The sequence below is a fragment of the Phytophthora ramorum genome, assembly GCF_020800215.1.
Source record: "Phytophthora ramorum isolate Pr-102 chromosome Unknown Phyram_PR-102_s0014, whole genome shotgun sequence".
Taxonomy (NCBI): Eukaryota; Oomycota; class Peronosporomycetes; order Peronosporales; family Peronosporaceae; genus Phytophthora; species Phytophthora ramorum.
The window spans coordinates 754,962-777,119 of record NW_027150660.1 but is presented as its reverse complement, the minus strand read 5'-3'; the positions used below and the strand labels follow the sequence as shown (position 1 = coordinate 777,119).

The window sequence follows — 22,158 nt, the reverse complement described above, 5'->3', positions numbered from 1 at the left end:
TCACACTGTTCGATAAGAGTTGATATGCTGTCGATACCGCTATGGTATGGCTATCGCAATGTTGGAATTTACCGTATTTGTAGTGTTGTTTTTCGTTTGTGGTTGTTGTCAACACAATGGCCAAATGGAATTGTCGAAGATACGGCCCTGATTTCTCTGTCGGTGTCTAGGGAATAGCGCCCACATTGATAGGGCCAGTCGAGGGCTTTCTCAGGGAATTAGCGTGCATAATTATATCATTGCAACATCAAACATCTGCCTCGCGTTTCTCGACGATCGTCTCCAACTTGCGCCGGGAATACAACTTCATTTATATTTTAGATCCCTGCAGTGTAATACACTGTACTGGGTGGGAATAAACTTTATCCAATCAAAATCGCTTCACGAAGTAGATTATGGGTGTGGGCCAGACTCGTAATCAAGGCCGACCTCCCTCCCTCCCGATCGCCATTTACCGATTTCAGCATGAGTTTCTTTGAGGCCGACGACAACAAGTCTATTCTGAACGAGGCGTTCGCCTTCATCGAGGCCTGCAGCGGCGAGAACTCGGTCGATACGACGGACGAGAGCAGCGCCCTGGACGACGTCCCTTTGCTTGACGACTTGCTCGACTTGCCAGATGTCCCGGCAGCAAGCGACCAACACACGGCCCCAGAAATTCCGCAGAAGGGAGACGACACACCGTCAAAACCTTTGAAAAAGCGTCGAGTGAGAAGTGCCGAGACCTCGTCGACTGGACTTCAGCGACGGAAACGTGCAGAGCTGGCGAGTTTACGGGACCAGGTGGAGGAGCTGCAGGACGTTCTGGCTCAGTTAAAACGCGCGGGTGTCGCTTATCTACCGGCTGCTGGAACAGTCGAGACATCCATGCAGAACCAATGGCACAGCCGTGCAATCGAACAGTATCGACGACGGCTACAAGCAGAGAAAGTCAATCGACACCTCAAAGCTATTCTAAAGAACCACAAGAAGGTTCGCGAAGCACTGGGCGGAGTCCTGCAGAAACGAGATGTGCTATATGTAAGTAGTGCAGAGTCTGCAGGTGTAGCTTATGTACTCACTTATTTGATGGGCAGGGCATGGATTACTTGACGCATTGCGAGGTGCCTAGATTTGGCGAGGTGCTTTCTGGTGTACATCCTGTCGATGCGTGGATGCACAAGTTGGAGGCTACTTCCGAGCGTCTCCATCTTCGTGCCAGCTCCATTTTTGAGCCGATGCATGAAACGACATCAGTCAACGCCTCGATGCAGTGCAAATATGATGAACGACGGAAAACCAAGACGATCGTGTTCGAGACAACCACACCGTTGAGCTGCTCCCTCCAGGATGCCAGTGACTTCCTGTGGCGACATTTTCAAAGTGACAGGGTACGTAGTCAACTCGGTCAGTTCCAACGGACTTTACATACTGATGTTGCTGCGCTTGGTGCTTTTCCCTTTTATCTAGACGTTGGGAGCCAAACCCAACACTCTGCAGAAGCAGATTAATATGGCAATGCCAAGCCGGCAAGGTGCCATCAATACCGAGAAGCTACACTTCATGCGCAAATACCAAGACGCTGAGCAAACGTTGGTATCTTGGGCGGACATCATGGTCCTTCCGACGAAAAGAGAGCTCCACTTTCGAACCGAAGCATTGATTCTTCTTACGCGCTCCACGGACAACCCCAATCAGGCTGTATCGCGGTCGCTTCTGAAGCTGTACTTGGACAGCAGCGATGCAACTCTCGCTCTTCGGCCCGAGGACGTAGCATACGCCCAAGATATTGTTTTGGGCGCCATGGCCATGAAGCTACGAATATACTGGCAGTCGTTCCAAAACATGATACTCGAGGGTGCTGACCTTGCATCCAGGCAAAACGTCGCAGTGTAGACGTAGAAGGTATGCGTCATACCCAGGTAATGTGTTAATATTTCGTACAACAAATTCATAGCGGTGCTTACGATGATCAAGGGGTATGCTGACGCTTTCGTTGTATTGACGGGAGTTCAGTGTCGGTTGGCAAAGCGTAAGACAAGGGGCAAGCAAGAAGTGCATGTAAAAAGGAAGTTCACTTGTCGGGCAGATGTGGAAAAAAAAGCAATGTGGATTGAAAGTATCATAAACTCCACCATGCAGCGGCGAAAGATTTACTTGAAGTATTTCTCTAGCGACGGCGGTGTTAGATAATCAAATGTTGGGCCAAGTTAATATGCAAACAACAAGTCCGCTTTTTCAATTGGAATACGAACACAATTGCGTTAAAGTAGGCATATCTACTGTCACTACATTCCATGTGCAGCTTGAGCAGTGCGTAAAGAACGCAATCATTCGATGAGAGAGCCACACTGAAGTTTGTTCAGTATCACTACAGGAGAAAATCCGATCCTTCTCCTGCCACTTGCCAAGGTAGTGCAGTTTGTTGAAGTGGACGGCACGATCGCGGTGCTTCATTAGTTTTGCCTGGAAAAGTACAAACAGAACAAAGTGTGAGCAGTTTTTGACGGCTCTACTGTAAAGCTTGGTAAAACAAAGGTTTAAGCCCTTGACGAAAACATCAACCGTAGTGAACAAGTCGTGAGTGCGTGGCGCCTGACAAAATGCAGGCCATGTACAATTAAACGCTTTCAGTTGGCTATGCAAATAAAATTCGCAGAGCAGCACCACTGTACCCGTCCATGAAGCAGTAGGTGAGTGTCCAGGCTTTATGTTGTGGTAGAGCAACAGTTGCAGACGATCTCTTCACCCGAAGATTAGTTTATTCGTCCCATTGGCGATCCTCTCCAACATACTCTTGTCGTCCTTAAATCGCTGCTGGACAAGTTCTTTTCGACCACCAGTTCTCGTAAGCTGGACCAGTTAGCCTTCCAACAACATCATAGACTCAAGTTGAGGACTCTCAACTATTAATAGTTTCCCTGCGTGGGTTGACGAACTTTCCGTTTTCCGCTGTTCGCATGCTCTTCTTGATTGATGGCGCTCGTTTTAGGCTCGGGTTGTTTCGAAGTTGTCTTTTTTGTGCCTCAACCAATTGAAGACCAGTAATCCGAATGATGCGTGTACTGTGTTGACTTGGTTTCACTGCGGACATCAGTGTACATGTAAGTTACATGATGTAGCTAGGCAACGATGCAGACAGCGTTGCTCGTAATCTAACTATTTCGTCACCATGTATCGACCGACACAGTGAAAGATCTAAGCAATGAGCGCCAAGGAACGACAACCATGCGATCATGACGTGAACTCGCCGACTAAATCGTCAGAGTCAACACTTCATTCCACTAAGACTTTGGGTTCGACACCACGTGCTTGAGCAAAGAAGCTGATCATCGCTCGCTATTCGAACAAGGGGCTGTCTTTTAGTACCAACGGAGCCAATGGGGTCCAACCATTGCATCCGGGGCTACATGTAGAGTACATGCAGAATCTACCGTATGGGATGCGTTTGTTTGTTTGTTTCTGGGGCTCACGTCACCACCTGTTGGGCACCCACGTGTCGAAAGGTGCTTACCGCTGCGTCGAGGCATTTTCAACTGGGTAATCAGGGATCAAGTAAACATGTGCGTGGTCTAAGCACTCCTTGCACTTGGCGAACCTTCTGGTTCACCATCCAGCCGACTTTCGTCGCTATTATACCGCCAAGTTGTTGGCATCGTAGGCCGTCGTCACTCCCGATGAGTATCATGGCGAGCAGCGGAGAGGACCTGGTCACGCTTGACGAGGCGCTGGCGTTCATCAACTTCTGCGACGACGTACCCCATGACGAGAGCTTGCAGTTTAGCGCCATGGTACCAAGCTTCAGGGATTCGTTCACGCTCGAAGACATCGACGATCTGCTAGACGTTGAGCCGGTTTCAATGATGTTGAGCCCCAAGACGCCATCGGTCGAGAAACGACATGTAGCTGGCCCAATCGAGTCACCCTCGCCACCGATGAAGAAGCGGATGCGGAGCGTGGCGAGCTCGTCTACGGTGCTGCAACGGCGCAAAAAGGCTGAGCTCCAGACGCTTCGTAACGAAGTGGGCGAGTTAGGAGCCTTTTTGAACCAGTTGAGGAAGGCAGTGGACTGCAATGGAGCTCGTAACTATAAAGCGGTCGCGTACGCAGGCGAAGGGGCGGTACAGGACGACGAGGACTTGTCAGAATGGCATCGCCATGCGATCATGCAGTATCAACAACGACATCAGTCGGAGCAAATGAATCGACGGCTGAAGGAGATGCTGGAGCAGCAGTGGAAGATTTCCAACAAACTGCGGGGTACCCTACACAAGCGGAATGTACTTGACGTGAGTAAATGGGTGAAATGCTGCTTGCTGTCGATGTGGGAGATGTTTAATGTTTTTCTTGCTTAGGGATTGGATTTCGTGCGAGCATTCGAGACCCCACGAACTCAAGACTCATTCTTGACCGTGGACAACTCCATTTTACTCATGGATCTACTGGAAGATGAAGTGGAAAGTGCCTATCGGAACTTCAGACAAACGTTTCAGCCACGAGAAGACTCCATGATATCCTGCTCTTCCCAGACCACGTACGACGAGAAGTGCAAGGCCAACATCATGGAGTTTGTGACTACGACACCCTTGGATTGGTCCATGAGAGCTGCGTTCAACAATGTATGGAGTTATCTCGAAAACACCTCGGTACGTCGATGATCTTAAAGGTGGCAGTCAGCACGTCAAGAGTTTCTAATTGTCTGTGTGCTATTCCTTGCAGGATCGAAGTCGCAAGCCCAACACACTCGAAACCAAAGTCAACCTGACACTACCGCTTCGAAACAGCGCAGCCTGTCATTTCCACAAGCTGCACTTCCTCCGGAAATATGAGGAGGAGGACCGACTCATTATTATTTGGTCAGACATCATCCAGATGACCACCAAGAACCTCCGGGTCCGCACCACGGCCCACTCTGTCTTCGCTCGGTCCGGGACGAGCCCCTCGAACACGTGCGTCATGCATACGTATCTCAAGCTGTACTTGGAGTCGCCAGGGGGTGCAGAGGATGTATCCCCCGAAGATATTCGATATGGCCAAGAAGTCGTTCTAGGCGCGTTTGGCAGACTCATGCGCCAGTTCTGGCAAGGCGAGCAGAACCGATTGCTGGAAGCCGCCTCTTGCTAAACTGTTTAGCGTCGCCGTTCGATTAAAAAGCAAACTATCGTTGTCTGAGATTATTTTGCGCGAAGTGGTCGCCCCGTAGCACTGAAGCAAACATGCTGAGCCCACTGCTCGTAATCGGCCTTATCCATCATCATACCCACCGACGCCCGCATGGATTTCGTCATGAGCCGAGCTACGTAGCGCACAACTACAAGTCATCGATGACTACACGTCGATTAAGCCATGTCCACCAACGAACACGAAGAAGTTGCCATCCCCGACATGGAATCGACGCCTACGGTATTGTCTCCATTGCTGCGGTGTCTTCCAGTATCCCAGCCCCATCCTGAACCCAGCTCACTCCTGGCAAGCTGGAATTTTCGTGGGCAAGCGTCCGAGGCTCTGCTGTGTGACTGACTCTCGGGATCACCTGGTGCCACTAAAGCGCCATCAGGTGCTTGTCCCTCACCACAGCATCCTCCGCTTTCCGCTGCGTCCATGCGGCGATCCACTCACGGTGAGGCGACCTCGGCCATTTTGTATGCAGAGACTGGCTCGAAGCCGCAAGGATCACGTCCTCGATCGGCACAAGTACCGCGTATTCCTTTGGACAGCGTCAACATGCTCCGACTGTGTCTACCTACACGAGTGTCTATCCCGTCTGTTGACCCCTTCAGTATTTGTGGTACAGGTGTCGCTCTCAGAAAGCGAAGTAGGGTATCTGAAGCGATTTCTCACGTACTTAATATCGTGTACGCAGACTTGGTTTAATATGCACATATTCATTTTCCATTTGATATCAGATAAGAAGGGGTATAGAAACAATGAGATAAACTCACTGAGACCTCTATGCTGTACTGTACGCTGTTTGTGTATTACGGACACTCAGAGACCTCTCCGTGGGCGAATCCTCGGACAGCTATAACGTGGCGGGTGAGCACATTATTCATATTGACGCAGAAACATGGAAGTCCTGGTGGCCGAAGACGACAACCTCATCTCGCTCGAGGAAGCGTTGGCTTTCATCGACACCTGCGAAATCAATGAGCAGTCTTTCGCGGACGCTTTGATCGGAGCTGGCCCTCTACACAACACGTCCTTGGATCTGCATCAGGTGACGGCGGCGGAACTTCTCACGCCGAAAGCGGCGGCGACTCCGAAGCCGAAGAAGCGAGCGGCTCCTCGACATCGGAAGTCGTCGGACCGTTCGTCGAGTCCAAAGAAGCAGCGGACGAGAAGTGCTGCCAGCTCCTCGACGAGACTTCAGCAGCGGAAAAAGGCCGAGATGCAGGCACTTCGGGAACAGGCACAGGAGCTGGAGACGCAGGTGGATCTGCTGAAGAAGAGCAAGTTCCTGCCGGGGAATATCGTGCTCGAGTTGGATACAGAACTGACGTCCGATGACGACGGCGCGCTCGTGGTCAAGGACCCGAGCCAGAAGCCGCCGGCCACTTGGCGCGAGATGGCCATCGCGCAGTACAAAGAGCGGCTGGTGTCCGAGAAGACGAACCGCAGACTCAAGTCCATCTTGGAGAACCAGGAGAAGGTGAACGGGGCCTTGAGCGGGCTGCTGCAGAAGCGCTCGGTCCTCCATGTAAGTGTTGGCACGTGGTTGAGGGCATTGCGGTTGAGTTCTTACTCGGGTGCTTGTGGTTGTTTAGGGCATGGACTACGTGCTATCCACACTTCCTGGGCTAGAGCCGCCTCCCGCATCGGGAGACGGCGCTGATTCGTCCTCAGCCGACAACAACAACGCCATTTTGAAAGAGTTGGAAGCGACTGTGAAGCGTTTGTACGTCGAGTCCAAGTCCAAATTCACACGGACGAACCAGTGTCCTGCTATCAGTTGTGATATGAAGATCAAGCACGACGCTCGACGAGGAAAATTGATTGAGTTTGTCACGACAACCCCCATGTCGTGCTCTGTGGGGGAGGCCAACGAGATCTTGTGGAAGGAGCTCACTACGTTCCGCGAATACCCGGACAAGGTGTACAAATATGTAAGTTCCCATGCTGTATTAACGGGAATTCTGCTCTTGACTCACGTACTGTTGATTTGCCTACCTCAGATGAAGGGTACGAAGCCCAACACCCACGAGAAGAACTTTGTGCTGTGTCTGCGCAGTCCTTCTGGGGTGCTCGAGCTCAATGGACTACAGTACATGGAGAAGTTCGAAGAGGTGGATCGAACTGTTTTCGTCGCTGCAGAGCGGATGCTGCTGCCTACAAAAGGCTTCAAGTTCCGAGTCGAGTGCTGGATGACAGTCACGCCTTCAACAACCGACTCGAGCTCCTCTGTGGTTGAGATCGTCGTGCAACTCTACATAGACCGCGACGACGGCCTTGCAGCTAGTGTTCAAGACATCTCGGACGCTCAAAATATCGTAATGGGCAGTTTGAGCAACACGTTCCGCAAGGCTTTCCAAGCCCAACAGAATGCGTTGATGGAGAAAGCGGGGCGTATCAAAGTGCCGGCACCAGCACCAAGTATTGTAGCGTAGCTCGGTTTATCCTTATAATGAAAAATTCTGGTCGCGTGCACGAGCAATTGTTGTGTCTTGAACTACCCACCCACAGCAGCAACTCGATGCAATTCTGAGAACAGCTCTCGTGTTCCGGTCATCATCACATTGTACTCGCTGACTGCGATATCGGTGGAACCTTATATCAATCGTCTACGAATATCCTGGTCAGCCTCGACAAGTAGCGGCGTTCTACGAGCTGCAGTAGGGCACTCAGTGTGATACCAACAATGAAATGTTCTGCGTTAGCTGAATTTCCTTGTTGAGCCGTCGTGTCACGACACTCCGGTCGGCTACGTGTTCTCAAAGTTTGAAGCGTAAACTTTCGGGTAGCAACAAACGTTGTATTTTGAAATGGTAGTGAGCAGCATTGAAGGAAAGTATCATCCGAGCTCGCTACAGCGCAATTTGAGCGGCCTAGCACGGCAACCTGTGCGGGCAGTGCTGGCATAACCTATTGCACTCTGACAGTAGCGGAGCGAGCTACCTCAGTCGTTTTCTACTGCACAGTGTGCTTTCTGACTGGGGCTCATGGTTTCGCAGCCATTCCATTCAACCTTGGCCAGTCGAAAAATCGGTTGGATGGCAACGAGCAAGGACGAAGTATCCGATAACTTTAAAGAAGGCAAAAGAATGAGAACTCGCTCGGATCAAGCTTCGAGGTATAATAAAAGTAAAAAGAGCCAGCTTCGACTTGCGCATAACCTTCGTGAAGTCATTCTGATTGGCATGTGCGCGACTAATATTTTTTGCGAAGACAATAACTGCTGTACTACCGGTGTTGGACACAAGAAAATAGGACAGCTCGCACGCATCCTGGATAAGTTCATCGTCTCTCATAGGTAAGTTTGACCGAGTGACGATGAACGTATCCAGGCTGCGAGCTGTGTAAAGACCGTGTACCTGCTCAAATTGTCGAGAGCGCTAGCACCTGCACAATTTCAAGTTTAAGAAACTGAAGGCGTGTCAAATGTATTGGTCAGCATGTATCTTCTTCATCCACGTATCAAAGATATAGTCCATTGCCAGACACAGTTCGGTTTTCTGATAGAGCTGGCGTCACGATGAGCAAGCACTCTTGCAACTGCAACTGCACGATCGCAGATACAGGAGGCAGCGCAGCGGCAATAAGAAAGGGTCAGCAACTTATACCTGTTAAATTATATCAGTATTAGGTTCTAGAGGACCTCAATATAAGTGCTGAGCTTTCCCGAACGAAGGCGTCAGACACCAGTTCAAAGTTCGCGCCCAAACTTAAACCTTCCCTCCCCACCAGATAGGCTCATAGAGCCCAGGATCAACTTCGCCGCGATGCGCTACGTGTGCCCTACTAAGAACCCGGCCTATATTTCCGTCAACACGAGGCGTTGTGTCTCGTAGCCGTACGACTTACAGAAATACTGGAAGCAAGCCTTTCGTCGATAGATAGGAGGTACTGAACCCTAACGAATAGACGTACTTAACGCGATCACATTTACGCTTTAATTTAGTAGTTTTGGGTCTCTGCCAGATTTGATTTGACTTTTGTAAGGTATTTACCTTCAGTACTTTAATCGTTGAATCCTTTACTAGATACTAGATGAACTGTAGCCTATACTGTTCGTGCATGTAGAGTAGTTCAACAAACTGCAGGCGGTGCAATCACGAAGAAATTTTGGTTGGTCGAAAAGCAAAGAGCTGGCGAGCAGGAGTTGCCGTATCGATTGTCAACGCTTTTTCATCAAGAGAGTAACTGTTGACACAAGATGAATTCACTTAGTTTTGTATGTGGCCTATTTGTCGTCTTTTTCTATCAACAATGTCAGGAGGGGGTGAACGCCAACTTGCTCGGCAAGCCGAAACAACGCCTGCGGTTTAAGATCCGTGTGCGTACCGGTAGCACGCGGGCTTAAACCCAGGACCAAGCATGGTCACACTGCTCGGCGTAGGGTTCTGTCACCGCGCTCCCAGGGGGGGGGGGGGGGGGTGAGGTGAGGTGAGGCTTGGGTGTAGATTGTAGATTTCATGTCGGCATCCCCGATTTTTGTGATTTGCAGCGAGATGGCATCCGTTTCTCATCTTGTGTCAATATTCTCTGCCTTTTCATCAAACAAAGCGTAAGCACGGCGTGTTGACTGCTAGACCTTGAAGCAGAACACGTTTAACAAGACCAATCGATCTGTGTGAACAGCCTCATCGTATCGATTGTGTTTTGACTTTCGATGGGCTCACGTCACAACCAAGAGTTAGGAAACCACGAGAGCACACGTGGATAAAGCGGCAAATCCTGCCGATACAATCGTGCCATCACTGTATGCCTGCCGCTGTCGGCAATTTGCTCTGATAGGCAAGAAAAAGCCGAGCACATGCACGTATATTCCATTTCTGTGTCAGCAGAGTTTAATCCGGTCATCGTGTTTTAGTGCTTCATTAATTCGTCATGGCTTGTTTTGCGCTCAAAAGTAACGCGAACCGCCCCCCAAGATGAGATAGAGCCTGATGTCGGTGCGTTTACGAGGGAGACAGCGTAGAGAGAGTTGATGCTTGTGCATGCTGTGCATGAATCACGCACAGGTTTCAGATTTGCAAGTGAGGTCCCCCCGTCTAAAAGATAAACTAGCTGACAGTCTTTTGCCATCGTCGTGCGAATAAAACACCCCCACACTCTTCAATTCGCACCACCAACGCCACACAAATCATGACATTGCATCAAGACGACGACGAAATGGCGGCAATCCAGAAAATGCTCGAGTTCGTGGACTCGTTCGAGTTTGATGAGGACTTCGCTACGAATCTCGCCACCAGCAGTGATGCAGAGGTTTCGCTGAAGGATGAAAACACAACGATGTCCACGACCGATCAATCGCAAGCTCTTAGCACTTCCACGATCGCCACACCAGAAGCGAAGCGCAAAAGGATCCGGTCAGACTGGACCTCGTCGACTGGGCTGCAACGGCGCAAACGAGCGGAGTTGGAGTTCCTCAGGGAGCACGTGAAGGAGCTCGAAGCGTTTGTGCAGCAACTGAAGCACGGAGTACCGCATGCGCGACTAGCAGTACTAGCTAAGGGCCAGACACTTTCTGACTGGCGAGAGGTGGCGCTGGAGGAACTCATCCAGAGGAAAAAGTCTGAAGAGGCCAACCGCATCCTCAAGGCCATCGTGGATAAGCAGGTGCTGGCCGGACAAACGATGCAGGAAGCCATACAGCAGCACGGTGCGACATTATAACAACAGGGACTCCCACCACTTGTGCTACATCCACGCAGCAATCGATTGCTTAAACATGTGATCGGTCAGAGTACTCGTCACGTACGGACCTGACTACACCACGATTCGCTAATCAACGCAATGAGGTGGTAAATCCTGCTTAGTTTCCAATCGTCCAGCTACTGCAGACTTCAGCACCATGGACCTATCGCTTTCTGAAGACGACAAGATTCTCGAAGTGGCGTTCGCACTCATCGACTCCTGCGACTTGAAGGGCGACAACGATATTAGTGCGACACAAGCACTTGGGGGAATCCCTGTTGAGTCTCGAAGCGGTATATCACAGTCTGCCAAATCAAAGCCTAAAACGAAGCGGATCAGGCGCCCAGAGACATCCTCAACAGCGTTCCAACGTCGAAAGAGGGCAGAGCTACTTGCTTTACGCGAGGAAGCAAACAGGTTGGAAGCGATGCTCAAGAATCTCAAGAAGAAGAACGCTGCGGAATGGACAAAGCGTTCCAAGGCAAACTTTGAAACGAAGGCTGGTTCAGGCAAGATTTCGTGGCCAACAGAAGCTGTGAAGCAATATCACCGACGTCTCGAGTCGGAGAGGCTCAATCGCAAGCTGAAGGACATTTGGGAGTACCAGCTTCGCACGAACCATGAGATTTTTGCGGTTCTACAGAGACTACCTGGGCTCTTTGTCGTGCTGCTTACCTCCTCCAGGAAACACCATCCGTAGTCTTTAAACCAACTTTGATGAATACATTGACTGGCAGTGTAAGTGGTGACATACGGCAGGTGTGTTAGGCGTTGCCCGTCCTCTAAGTCAGTCTAGTTAGATCAGCTTAGTAGTTTATCGGCAGCATGGAGCCCCAGAGTCCCCGCTTGGGTGCATATCAAGACTGCTCCCGAACTTTATGGCACGCTGTCAGCACGAGATTCAAAACCCTCGGCCTATCTGTTCCCTTCGACGCACAACCCTGTCTTTCGCTGCTGCAGAAATGTGTGCGTCTGATGAGTGAGCAGATTATGGCCTATACCAATCCAAAAGTTTGCGACCAAGACGTCTGACAACCATGATTGCCCTTGTGCTCCCATTTTGCGATTCGGCTCACGTCAGATCCGCTCTTTAATCGCATCGCCGTATAATTCAAAGCTACGAACGCGTTGTTGGAGGAAGATGAAGGCGCGTCGCTCCTAGAGGATGCATTTGCGCTTATCGACGCCTGCGACGATTTTACCAGCGAGGGAAGCAGCAGCGAGTCGTTACCACGACACCACATGAATCGACGATCTAACCAAAAGCCAGTGATGGAGAAGAAGAGGATTCGACGCCCAGAAACGTCTTCTACTGCGTTCCAGCGTCGCAAGAAAGCCGAGCTGGTTGCCCTGCGAGACGAAGTGACGATGCTGGAGGCTCGGCTGAAGGGGGTCCAGCAGCAGAACGAGGAGATGTGGGATAAATACCTGATCACAGAGAACAAGGGAGATCACCAAGTGGAGTCCGTGGGTGCATTCTGGAGCGGCCGAGCAGCCGTGCAATATAGGAGACGACTGGCAGCGGAACAGCGGAACCAGAAGCTTAAAGAGGTCTGGGAGGATCAAGCTCGCGTGGCCCGGGATCTTCGCTCTGTTTTGCAACGACGCGACCTTCTCTTCGTAAGTCGCACCTTGTAGTTATTTTGTGGGTCTGTGGTATTGACTCAGTGTGTGCGTGATTGGTCTTGTGAAGGGGATGGATATGGTGCTCGATAAAGAGCAACAAAACGTGTTTACAGGTTGAAGTGTGCCACTTTCAGATTAGTGGCACCTCAGTCGCTAGCATATGATCACTGGTTCACTGGCGTACTGTGCGCACTAGCGCAACTGGTGTTGACAGAAAATAAAATCATAGCGCTTGGAAGGAAGATCGTAGAAAGACATCAAGAAATCTGCATCCTCGCACGAACTTATACCAGTAATGACAACGCCCTTCTCGCACGCTCAGACAAGTTGTGCTTTGACGAGGTACAATTTGTAGCTGAAGTTGCACCTTGCAGCTGCAACGATTGTACAGTACTGCCACAGGTGGTGTAGAAGCACAACCGCGAGAAGAGTTACAGCGATCTGCACTCTGCCCAAAACAACGAGCTGCAAGCTATTGATGACAACCAATGCTTTGTCCGGTCATGACCAGACTCGGAACCGTAAAGTCTGCACTGCGACCCACACGACATAATCACGAAATGAGCGCAAACATCTACTCGACAAACGGATCTTTACGGCTCCGAGCAAGTGTGCATTTCTAAATGTTTCTTGGAGATGTTCATGCCATAGTAGCGCTATGCGTAATCCAAGAGGATTCCTCTGCTGAGTTATCTACTTCACAGCTCACGCCTTGTCGTACTTTGCTGCTCACCAGTTCACTGCGTGTTTACCAGCAGTCCACCGTGGATTCCACGCTCCTTTTGAGAAGTTCAGCATCCGCAACGTTGCAAAACCCTTCGAGGTCGCCCCTTCTACTAGAGAATCGTGGCACCCACGAAAGCTCTCGCAAGTGTAAGACGATTTGTTGTGTAAGTACCTCGCAACAGCTCACGCCGCAGACCCGCCTAGAGGAGTAAAAACCAAACGAAGCCGAGATTTTGAGAGAACGGATGGACAGACGAGAGGTTAGTCGCTGCAATCCGCACGCCCCGGATGACGAAAACCTTATTGCTGTCGTCACTCACTACCTGTCTATTTTGTGTGTGGGCAGATCGTGTTTTGCACTTTCAATTTGACTCGATTAGAGCTACACAGCGCCAGCCATGACCTTGCAGCTTCAGGACGACGAAACGGCCACCATTAAGGAAATACTCGCGTTCGTCGACTCGTTCGAGTGGGGCAACGACTTCTTCGACAAGAGCGACGTGCTCAGTGTCGATGTTGCCTTCCAATCAGAAGAAGACAGCAAAGCTACGTCCACAGCTACTGGGTCTGCAACTGCCCCTCCCAAGCGCAAACGGATCCGAACTGGCTGGAGCTCTTCCACCGGACTGCAACGTCGCAAGCGAGCGGAGCTGGAATTTCTTCGCGCACACGTCCAGGAGCTCGAGGCGTACGTGGAACAGCTCAAAAGGCAAGAACCGCGGCCTCAGCTCGCAGCAATGAGCAAGCATCGAACACACTTGGATTGGCGAGAAGTGGCGCTGGAAGAATTTATCGAGCGGAAAAAGTCCGAAGAGGCCAATCGTGTGCTTAAAACCATCGTTGGCAACCAAGTCCTAGTGGGCCAGACCCTACTGCAGCAGCAGCGAACCCCCGTGTAACTCCTCTTTCTTTTCAACCAATCACTGTTTTTGTTTTCTTTCTATTGGTCAATCAAAAATAAATCCGCGAGTGAGATCGTGCTTACGCTGTCAAATTGATTATGACCGCTCGTACTGTGATTCAACTTCGTTCTCGGTAGGGTGGACCATGTATTCGAAAGTGCAGCGCGATCAAGTCTCAAATTCAATCAGGACCTAAAATACACTCGGCTTTCGCGCCTCCGCGGAATCTATTGTACCCGGTTATAAATTTATACATGTGTGGCAGAGAAGCACCATGGTAACGCACAGCAACGGTAACTTTTGGTCATTCCTGAATTTGCCAGACAATGAGCGTACTGCTTCCCGACATCGACGATAACTCCACGCTAGAGGCGACGCTCGCCTTCCTGGATGCGTGGGAGGATCTCTCCACTGACAGCAGCGGGGCGGATTCTTCCTCGCCGCCTGCCAGATGCGCCACCCCGCAGCAGAAGCAGCAGCAGAAGCTCTCGCAGGACGCCAAGAAGCGCAAGCCACGTCGGAAATACCCGAACAGTTGCTCGACGGTGCTGCAGCGCCGCAAGAAGGCAGAGATTCTGGCACTGCGGACGCAAGCGGAGCAACTTGAAGTGCAACTACAGCAACTCCAGAAAGCGTCCGACACAACCTACCCGTTAGCGCAGCGTAAGGGAGCTCTTCGGGTTGCGATGCAGTTTCGAGGCCGACAGCAGGCTGAGAAAACCAACTGCCGGCTCAAGAGCATCCTGGCCAATCAGATCAAAGTGAATGAAGCTATTCGCACGTTGCTGCAGAAGACGTCGGTGTTGGACGGTTTGGACTTCGTGCACCCGCGTCGGCCATTGGCCGAAAGGTTAAGTGGCATTGAGCTGCTAGAACAGAGAGTCGAGGGTCTCTATCTGGACGCAGACTCAATGCACCGGATCGATGCCACGGTATCCGTTAACGTGCAGGCGAGGGTGAAGCAGAACCGTGCACTGGGCAAGACGGTGGAGATCATGTCGACGACGCCCATGTCGTGTCCGTTGAAGGCAGCAAGTGACATGCTGTGGAAGTGCTTCAGTGTCATAAAGGTACGTCACGTTGACTGCGTTGGTGGGCTGGAAGAATAACTAATGATTTTGTTGCTTGTGGTGGTGCAGCCGTTGCGGGAACGGGCGAATGTTCTCGAGAGGAGCTACACGCTGCTGCTGCAGAGCGCGATTGGCATGCTCGAGTTCAAGAAGCAGAATTTCATGCGGAGATACGAAGAGGCCGACCGGGTTGTCATTATCTGGGCGGATATCGTGCGTCTGCCCAAGTACGACTTGCAGTTCCGCAACGAGGCTTGGCTGTTCATCACGCCGTCGGCCGACGCTCCCGGAGACGCTTCAGTTCTGCGCACTTTCCAGCAGGTCTTTGTAGACCACGGTACAAGCCGCACATCGATGCTAGATGCTTCGTTCGCTCAAGAAACCGCGTTCCTGGAACTGAGCAAGATGTATCGCAACTACATCCAGGCGCAGCAGAACATTGTGATGGAGGGGGATTACATGTAACCAGGTCAGATGGTTACACGAATCCATGTTCCAATACAAATTGCTTCTTAACCATCACCACCTGTCTGCGACAGTCCGGGACACGTAAACTCCATACCCCGTAACCGTGGCTCACGTTTCTCCAGTTTGGTGGCGGTCAGTTCTACAATTTCTATTGTCTTATGAGTTTCTTGATGGAGAGTGACGAGTCTGCCACGGTGCACGAAGCGATCGCCTTCATCGACTCGTGGCCTCGACTCGAACTAAGCGGGAGCAGTGCAGAAGGAGAAGGCTCTTCTGGCAATGACTCGACTGTCACGCCTGATGAGCGACAAGAGAAGCAAAAGAAGCGACGGGCGTCTGGGTATTCGCTCAAGTTCCAGCGCCGTAAGAAAGAGGAGCTTGCGTCCTTGCGGGACCAGGCCGAGTCACTAGAGGTCGAACTCAGGACTCTCACGCAGCTGGGACGTCCTTCGAGACGAAAGGAATCGACTACTAAGTTGTCCAACTCGGCAGCAAAGTCCAAGTGGCACAGTACTGCAATGATCAAGTTTCGGGAGCGACAAGAAGCGGAAAAGACCAAGCGCAAGCTACTGGAGCTTCTACGGAACCAGGCGCACGTGAACAATTCTGTACGCCGACTACTCCGGAAGACGTCGCTGCTTCCCGTAAGTTTTGTGAGACTCTGCGAATTGATCTCGATGTAACGCAGTTTTTGGTGTTTGTAGGGTTTCGAGGACTTGCTCACAAGCCACCCGCTCAGTCCTCGCCATCCACTTGCTCAGAGTGATGACAGCGCGGTGATCATCGCACAACTGGAAGGCGTTGTCAGCTCCATGCGAATGGAGTGCGGGTTCATGCTCGAACCGCTCGAGACGCTCTCAACGAGCAGCACGATGCTAGTCAAGCACAATGAGAACGAGGGGAAAATGGTCGAAATCACTACAATCACGCCGATGACGTGCTCGATGGAGGCTGCGAGCGCTTGGCTGTGGGATAATCTGTCCGCTCTGCGTGAGTACCGGGGGAAGTCGTACAATTATGTGAGTACACGATGTATTTTACGCCTCTGGTAGGTGGCGCCTCACGGTTGCCGTGTTTGTAGCTTCGACAGAGTAGGCCGGACACAGTCGAGAAGAGCTACCTGATGGAGTTAAGAGGAAGAACGCAGGCCATTCACGTTAACGGGCTCCAGCTCCTTCGCAAGTATGAGGAGGCCGACCGAGTCATGCTGGTGAGATCCAACCTGCTCCTTCTCCCGACAGAGAGTCTCCAGTTCCGGAACAACTGCTGGACGACGATCACACCTAGTGCGACGAACCCGCGCGAGTCGGTCGTTCGGACTTGCGTTCAGCTGTACGCGGAATCCAAGGACGGATTGTCCATAAAGCAACAAGACTTTGATGGCGCCAAGAATCTGGCGCTGAACGCGCTGAGCGGGATGTACCGAGACCACGCGAACATGATTCAAAACGCGCTGATCGAGGAAGGTGACGGGGCTACGATGATACTGGCGACGTAGGCATTGAGACGAAATCCATCCGGCGAGTTACATTCGTTAACATGAGTCACCCTGTTGAAAAGTGGACATGAACCTCACCAATCGCTGCCGTGAGCTCCATCGAGTTTTGTCGCGGTTGCGTGACATTGTTCCCAGCGTTCACGTGGTGGCTGCTGTCTTCATAATCATCGTGGCGCATCAACCTCCAGTCCTCATAATCACAGCGCCGTCCCTCTAATTCAGTAGTTTTCAAATTGAGCGGTCGAGAGCAAGCCGAAATGAGCCTCTTGGTGGAGAGGGAGGAAGATCTAGCGACGCTGGAGCAAGTCGTGGCTTTCATCGACTCGTGCGACACCAACATCAGCAGCATCGTCGACGCCACCACCAGCGAGAGCGAAAATGACGACTCTCCCTACAGCATTGAAGACGTGGAGTCTGTGCTGTTAGATTCACTGGATGGGGTGCTGGAGGAGGCGACGTTTCTACCAAAGAAGGAGTCCGAGCCTGATACAAGTACGAGGAGGAAGAGGAAAAAACTTCCCGGGGCATCCACGAAGCTGCAGCGACGGAAGAAGGCAGAGATCCTGGGGTTGAGAGCGCAGACTCAGGAACTGGAAGGGAAACTCGAGCAGCTCAAGCGGTTTAATGGCTCGTCCTCGTGGCTTACGATTGCTACCACGCAGTACGAAGAGCGGCTAAAGTCAGAGATGGCAAACCAACAATTGCGAGCTGTCCTGACGGAATATATGAAGACGAATCGCGCATTTCAGGAAGTATTCCAGAAGCAGACTTCACTCGGCGTAAGTACTTTTTGTGCTGGTCTCTCTCTCAGTACCTACTGGTGGTGCCTGTTTCTAATCGTTTACTTCCTGGAAATGCGAACAGAATCTGGGTGGCATCTTCGGAAAGCAGTATTATCCTACCACTACACACCCTTCAGGAGGAACCGATACCTCTCTCGCTGTTATCGGTGCACTTGAGAGCCAAGTGGAGGGCTTATATCTTGATTCTGGTGACGTGTTTCAGCCTAGTGGCGTTCCAACCGCCAGCACCTCGCTTCATGGCAAACAAGGGCGACAACAGGGCAGGGTTTTCGAGATCAATTCGACATCATGGATGTCTTGCTCGATGCGTGAAGCGAGCGCAATGATGTGGCGAGAACTTCTCACCGTTCGCAAATACAACGACAAGTCTTATCGCTTTGTAAGTGGATTGGAGTGTTGTGGGGCTTACTGGCGTCTAAGATCGCTGCTGACTTGTTTTATGTTTGTTTGTGGTATTCCTGTGTGCTAGTTTCGACAACGGGTACCGGCTTCTGTTGAGAAGGATTTCACCATGGTACTTCGAAGTGCGTCCAGCGTCAAAGAAATCAATGGCTTGTCGTTTGTGCGCAAGATTGAGGAGCCGAACCGCGTGGTTCTAGTTGGAGCAGATTGCTTTCTGTTGCCAACGGAAGGTCTTCAATTTCGGGTGCAACGTTGGACGATTATCACGCGTTCGGGAGACGCTTCACAGCCGAAATCGGTCGTTCGCACACTGCTTCAGCTCTACGCTGAGTATTCAGATGGCTTTACATCTGAGAAAGAGGACCTTCAAGAGGCTGAAGATTTTGTGCTGGAAACGTTGGGTGGGAAACTCCAAGAGTATATTCGGTGGCAAGAAAGAGTGTTCACGCAAGAAGCTCGTGCGGCTGCAACGGACTCGGTACCGATGCCCCACTAAAAAATCAAATTGTACGAATCTTAGGTACGAGATTGGAATGCTAGTTACTCTACATGTGCTTTACTTTTGCAAACAATTACCTTTAAGAATCGTGAATCGAACAGGTAGCTAAAGTGTCGCTTTACAGCGCCTGGAGACCCAGGAGGTGACAGCTATGGCCCGCCAAGGCATTCGAGAGATTCTCCGAGCGACAGATTCACTGTTGGACATTCATAGGCTGCTAAATGGTTTCAGGTTTGAACAGCATCGCAGCAGCTCAAATATTACATTTCTGCAGCCTGGTGTGGAGATGCCGAAGTAAATACTTCGGAATCATGGACTTTATAGACAATCTGGTTGGTCGAGAGCTAAACGCACAGTGCAGGTGACAATTTAGGAGAGGTCTCAACGCTCCAGACTTGTTGACACATCAGGGGCCTTGGACTTGGATGAGGCCTGGCATCGGCGGCGTACCCGTCATGCCCATTTCCATAACGTCTTGATCCCTGAAATGCGGCCAAATTTGAGATTAGTCTGATGTAGTACGTGCAACGACATCGAATTCGCTCATCTCGATTGCAAGAGCTTGTTCGATAACCTGTTGCAGAGCCTTCGCCAGTTTGATCTGATTCATTCCGATCTCCTTCAGCTTTCGGTTGACGCGTTCCGACTGACGCCTCTTTTGAAACTCCTCCAGCGCTTTTGCGGCCCATTGGCCCTGGTGTTTATTCGGAGATGCCTCGGTTACCCACCTCGACGTATAAAAACAAAAATTGTGTTCACCCGTTCTCTGACGCTCCAACCACTCCTCCATCTCTTGCTTTTGTGTTCGGAGGTGCTGTACCTCGGCTTTCTTGCGCTCTAGCAGCTCAGTGGCGTATCCCCGCCTGTATTTTCGCCTCCGGGTGTGTTTGGGTGCTCTTGTGGCGTCTGTACAGGATGCGGCCGCTTCATACAGTGCAGACAATCGGCTTTCAGAGTCCGTGGTGGGTGGACGACGTGCTTCTTGAACAAAACTCGTGTTGTCGTCGTCGAGGCTATCGAGGCTGTCGAGGAAAGAAGAAAAGTCTTCTGACAATATTTCGTCCAACTCAATTCCCGGCATGTTATAATATCCTCAATTACGTAGCTGGAAAGGCACTTTGAGAATGAGGTGCTCACAAGTGATCTAACAAACTCATGAGAGGACGCAATCCATGAGTCTACAAGCTGCTTCGTCATCAATGAGCACGCGGTACTTGGCTTTTCCTTGCGCACAACAGTATACTACTCCGATCCGCAACAATTGTCACATACCCCTCTTAAGCCACATCCACAACATTTGTCAGGTAAAGTGACAAGCCAGCTGCAGTGACAGCGGCCTGGACAACACCACGAAAGCAGAAAGGCTCGCCGGAAGTCTTCCCTCCCGGGCAAGCTTGCGTTTTGACATATGCGCAGGGCGGAAGTTGTTGCCGCCGCCATCTTTCATGCATGCCTCCATCGTCGCTTGGAGTGAGAGAAAGGTGTTGTTTAGCGTTGAGCTTGGCAGCTCCTAAAGCTCTTCTGTCACCGCCATCACCAGTTCGTCCAGCGTTCTGGTTGTCTTCTTTTTCTGCCGTGCTTAAATTGCATTGAACACCCCCAAGTCACAGACATTCAAAAGGATGGGCGACATCTGAAGTGTGCTCCCAGCCAGGTTGAACTTTTGGAGCTCGATCGGCTGCCGACCATCCGTCGACGGCAACGCGCACTGCATTCGAACCGTCTTGCTCACGAGTATCGTTTTAGCCCAATCAGAGCTTTCTAACGCATGTATTGACGAATAGAGACCAATGTATGCGGTTTCCCAACAGCTGTTGTGGATCGGAGTAGTACACAACTTGTGTTTATCCTCCTGAATTGAAATGGGTAGTCTGGGAGACTACAAAAAGGGTACTGTCAACAGCAATCTCAACAGCAATGTCGCCCAAAGCCCTCAAAAGGGTATTCGATGTACTATGGGGAACTCCTTCATCAGGCTTTAGACTTTGAGCTCCTGGATCTCGGGTGCGTAGTCCTCGTCCGCCGCGCTTGGCCATGTAGTCGTGGAAGGCCGTGGACCCCAGCGCCTGGTGATAGATGTGCGTTGTGCATGTTCTGCTGCGGCCAGTTGATGCCGTGACTCGTGGTTTGGTAGGCGAAAATGGTGCCCACGAGAGGAACCTTCACGATGGACAAGCTGTGGTATGGGTGATCGTACACGAAGCTGGCTGCTCGTTTGTGCAGGGGCAAGTGGTTTGTCATCCTGCGGGCCTCGACGAAGCTCGGGTCGAGCGAGGCCATGTACCTGTGAGTACGATAACGCGCCCCACCGTTGGAAACTGAGGAACGCTTGGCTGTCAACAATGAAATCGGACATGTTTTAGAAAACGTTCGAAGCTGTATAGTTTGTTGAAGGATGCGGAGGCGGCCTGCAGTTCCGCAGTGGATGGACCGCCCGTGGGCGGTGGGCGCTTCTGGTGGCTCATGGAACGGAACTTCTTGGCAGTGGGAGAAGGATCTATAGTGTATGTTCGGTGTATTGGCGACGTCGGACGCTAAGACTTTTGAGTGAGATACAAGGGCCTTGTGGGGAGACGCACGGGACTTGTGGCGAGTATCACGGAAGGAGGCGTTCTCTGATGAACTTTTCTAGTTGTAGCAGGTCTCGCCAGCATCGTAGTCACTTCAGTAACTATACAGTGGAGGAGAACTGCAGGCCAGAGAGTGCTAAGATCTAAGACCACGGGTGCCTTGGACATGAAATTCCTACGAAGGACGCCTGTAGTAGAGTTGATGTAGCAGTGTCTATCGGCGGTCAGGGCGCGATACGCCATTTTCTCTCAAGCCAAACTTGCCGCGGACGAGTCGTTCTGTAGTGCGCATCGGATAGCGCGTGAATGCATCTGCGAATGTCACCGTTAGTGCTGCGAAGATGAGTGAGTCTAATGCATCGAGTTCAGATAACCTCGGCTGCTGTCGCGCCGAATTGGCATTATCCTCTATGAGATGCACACTATACACCTTTTCAACTTCAAAATGGCAAAAAGCAAGTTCAATACGCCATACTTAAGTAAGGTAAAATCAATTTGACGCGAATAGAAAAGTGACTGACGCAGCTATTTATATTATGCGTATTCGCCACTGGCATGTCCTTCTCCTGAATAGCTAAAGCATGAAACTTAACGGTGTGCAACGCGCACTTATGGCACAGATACGGAGTTATAGCTTCGTTAACGAGCAGGTCGGCAGCCATTTTCAAGTATTCTTCTTGATGTGCCTTGAATGTACGATGCGGCGGGACTTGTAAAATAGCCTGGCGGTGACGAGCGAGGAAGCACTTCACCATGGCCTT

The 22,158-nt window shown here is 51.1% G+C and overlaps 10 protein-coding genes across 10 annotated transcripts; all 10 read left to right on the top strand.

The window, feature by feature from the left end:
• Positions 1 to 465: 465 nt before the first annotated feature.
• KRP23_12157 (uncharacterized protein) lies at positions 466 to 1,875 on the top strand (the record flags this gene model as incomplete). The annotated part of the gene is made up of 3 exons (XM_067882740.1): positions 466 to 1,020; positions 1,077 to 1,370; positions 1,450 to 1,875. The coding sequence occupies 3 exons, from the start codon at positions 466 to 468 to the stop codon at positions 1,873 to 1,875; spliced, it is 1,275 nt and encodes a 424-aa protein (XP_067739765.1).
• A 1,790-nt stretch (positions 1,876 to 3,665) lies between these two features.
• KRP23_12156 (uncharacterized protein) lies at positions 3,666 to 5,103 on the top strand (the record flags this gene model as incomplete). The annotated part of the gene is made up of 3 exons (XM_067882739.1): positions 3,666 to 4,268; positions 4,335 to 4,625; positions 4,699 to 5,103. The coding sequence occupies 3 exons, from the start codon at positions 3,666 to 3,668 to the stop codon at positions 5,101 to 5,103; spliced, it is 1,299 nt and encodes a 432-aa protein (XP_067739764.1).
• Positions 5,104 to 6,046: 943 nt separating this feature from the next.
• KRP23_12155 (uncharacterized protein) lies at positions 6,047 to 7,583 on the top strand (the record flags this gene model as incomplete). Its single annotated transcript, XM_067882738.1, has 3 exons — positions 6,047 to 6,676; positions 6,744 to 7,082; positions 7,152 to 7,583. The coding sequence occupies 3 exons, from the start codon at positions 6,047 to 6,049 to the stop codon at positions 7,581 to 7,583; spliced, it is 1,401 nt and encodes a 466-aa protein (XP_067739763.1).
• A 2,698-nt stretch (positions 7,584 to 10,281) lies between these two features.
• KRP23_12154 (uncharacterized protein) lies at positions 10,282 to 10,812 on the top strand (the record flags this gene model as incomplete). Its single annotated transcript, XM_067882737.1, has 1 exon — positions 10,282 to 10,812. One exon carries the CDS (start codon positions 10,282 to 10,284, stop codon positions 10,810 to 10,812), a length of 531 nt encoding a protein of 176 aa, XP_067739762.1.
• Positions 10,813 to 10,990: 178 nt separating this feature from the next.
• Positions 10,991 to 11,533, top strand: KRP23_12153 (uncharacterized protein; the record flags this gene model as incomplete). Its single annotated transcript, XM_067882736.1, has 1 exon — positions 10,991 to 11,533. One exon carries the CDS (start codon positions 10,991 to 10,993, stop codon positions 11,531 to 11,533), a length of 543 nt encoding a protein of 180 aa, XP_067739761.1.
• Positions 11,534 to 12,105: 572 nt separating this feature from the next.
• Positions 12,106 to 12,577, top strand: KRP23_12152 (uncharacterized protein; the record flags this gene model as incomplete). Its single annotated transcript, XM_067882735.1, has 2 exons — positions 12,106 to 12,453; positions 12,527 to 12,577. 2 exons carry the CDS (start codon positions 12,106 to 12,108, stop codon positions 12,575 to 12,577), a joined length of 399 nt encoding a protein of 132 aa, XP_067739760.1.
• A 1,006-nt stretch (positions 12,578 to 13,583) lies between these two features.
• Positions 13,584 to 14,084, top strand: KRP23_12151 (uncharacterized protein; the record flags this gene model as incomplete). Its single annotated transcript, XM_067882734.1, has 1 exon — positions 13,584 to 14,084. The coding sequence occupies one exon, from the start codon at positions 13,584 to 13,586 to the stop codon at positions 14,082 to 14,084; it is 501 nt and encodes a 166-aa protein (XP_067739759.1).
• Positions 14,085 to 14,413: 329 nt separating this feature from the next.
• On the top strand, positions 14,414 to 15,622 carry KRP23_12150 (uncharacterized protein; the record flags this gene model as incomplete). The annotated part of the gene is made up of 2 exons (XM_067882733.1): positions 14,414 to 15,157; positions 15,227 to 15,622. The coding sequence occupies 2 exons, from the start codon at positions 14,414 to 14,416 to the stop codon at positions 15,620 to 15,622; spliced, it is 1,140 nt and encodes a 379-aa protein (XP_067739758.1).
• Positions 15,623 to 15,783: 161 nt separating this feature from the next.
• Positions 15,784 to 17,123, top strand: KRP23_12149 (uncharacterized protein; the record flags this gene model as incomplete). Its single annotated transcript, XM_067882732.1, has 3 exons — positions 15,784 to 16,269; positions 16,330 to 16,644; positions 16,707 to 17,123. The coding sequence occupies 3 exons, from the start codon at positions 15,784 to 15,786 to the stop codon at positions 17,121 to 17,123; spliced, it is 1,218 nt and encodes a 405-aa protein (XP_067739757.1).
• Positions 17,124 to 17,380: 257 nt separating this feature from the next.
• KRP23_12148 (uncharacterized protein) lies at positions 17,381 to 18,824 on the top strand (the record flags this gene model as incomplete). The annotated part of the gene is made up of 3 exons (XM_067882729.1): positions 17,381 to 17,902; positions 17,988 to 18,305; positions 18,396 to 18,824. 3 exons carry the CDS (start codon positions 17,381 to 17,383, stop codon positions 18,822 to 18,824), a joined length of 1,269 nt encoding a protein of 422 aa, XP_067739756.1.
• Positions 18,825 to 22,158: the final 3,334 nt, after the last annotated feature.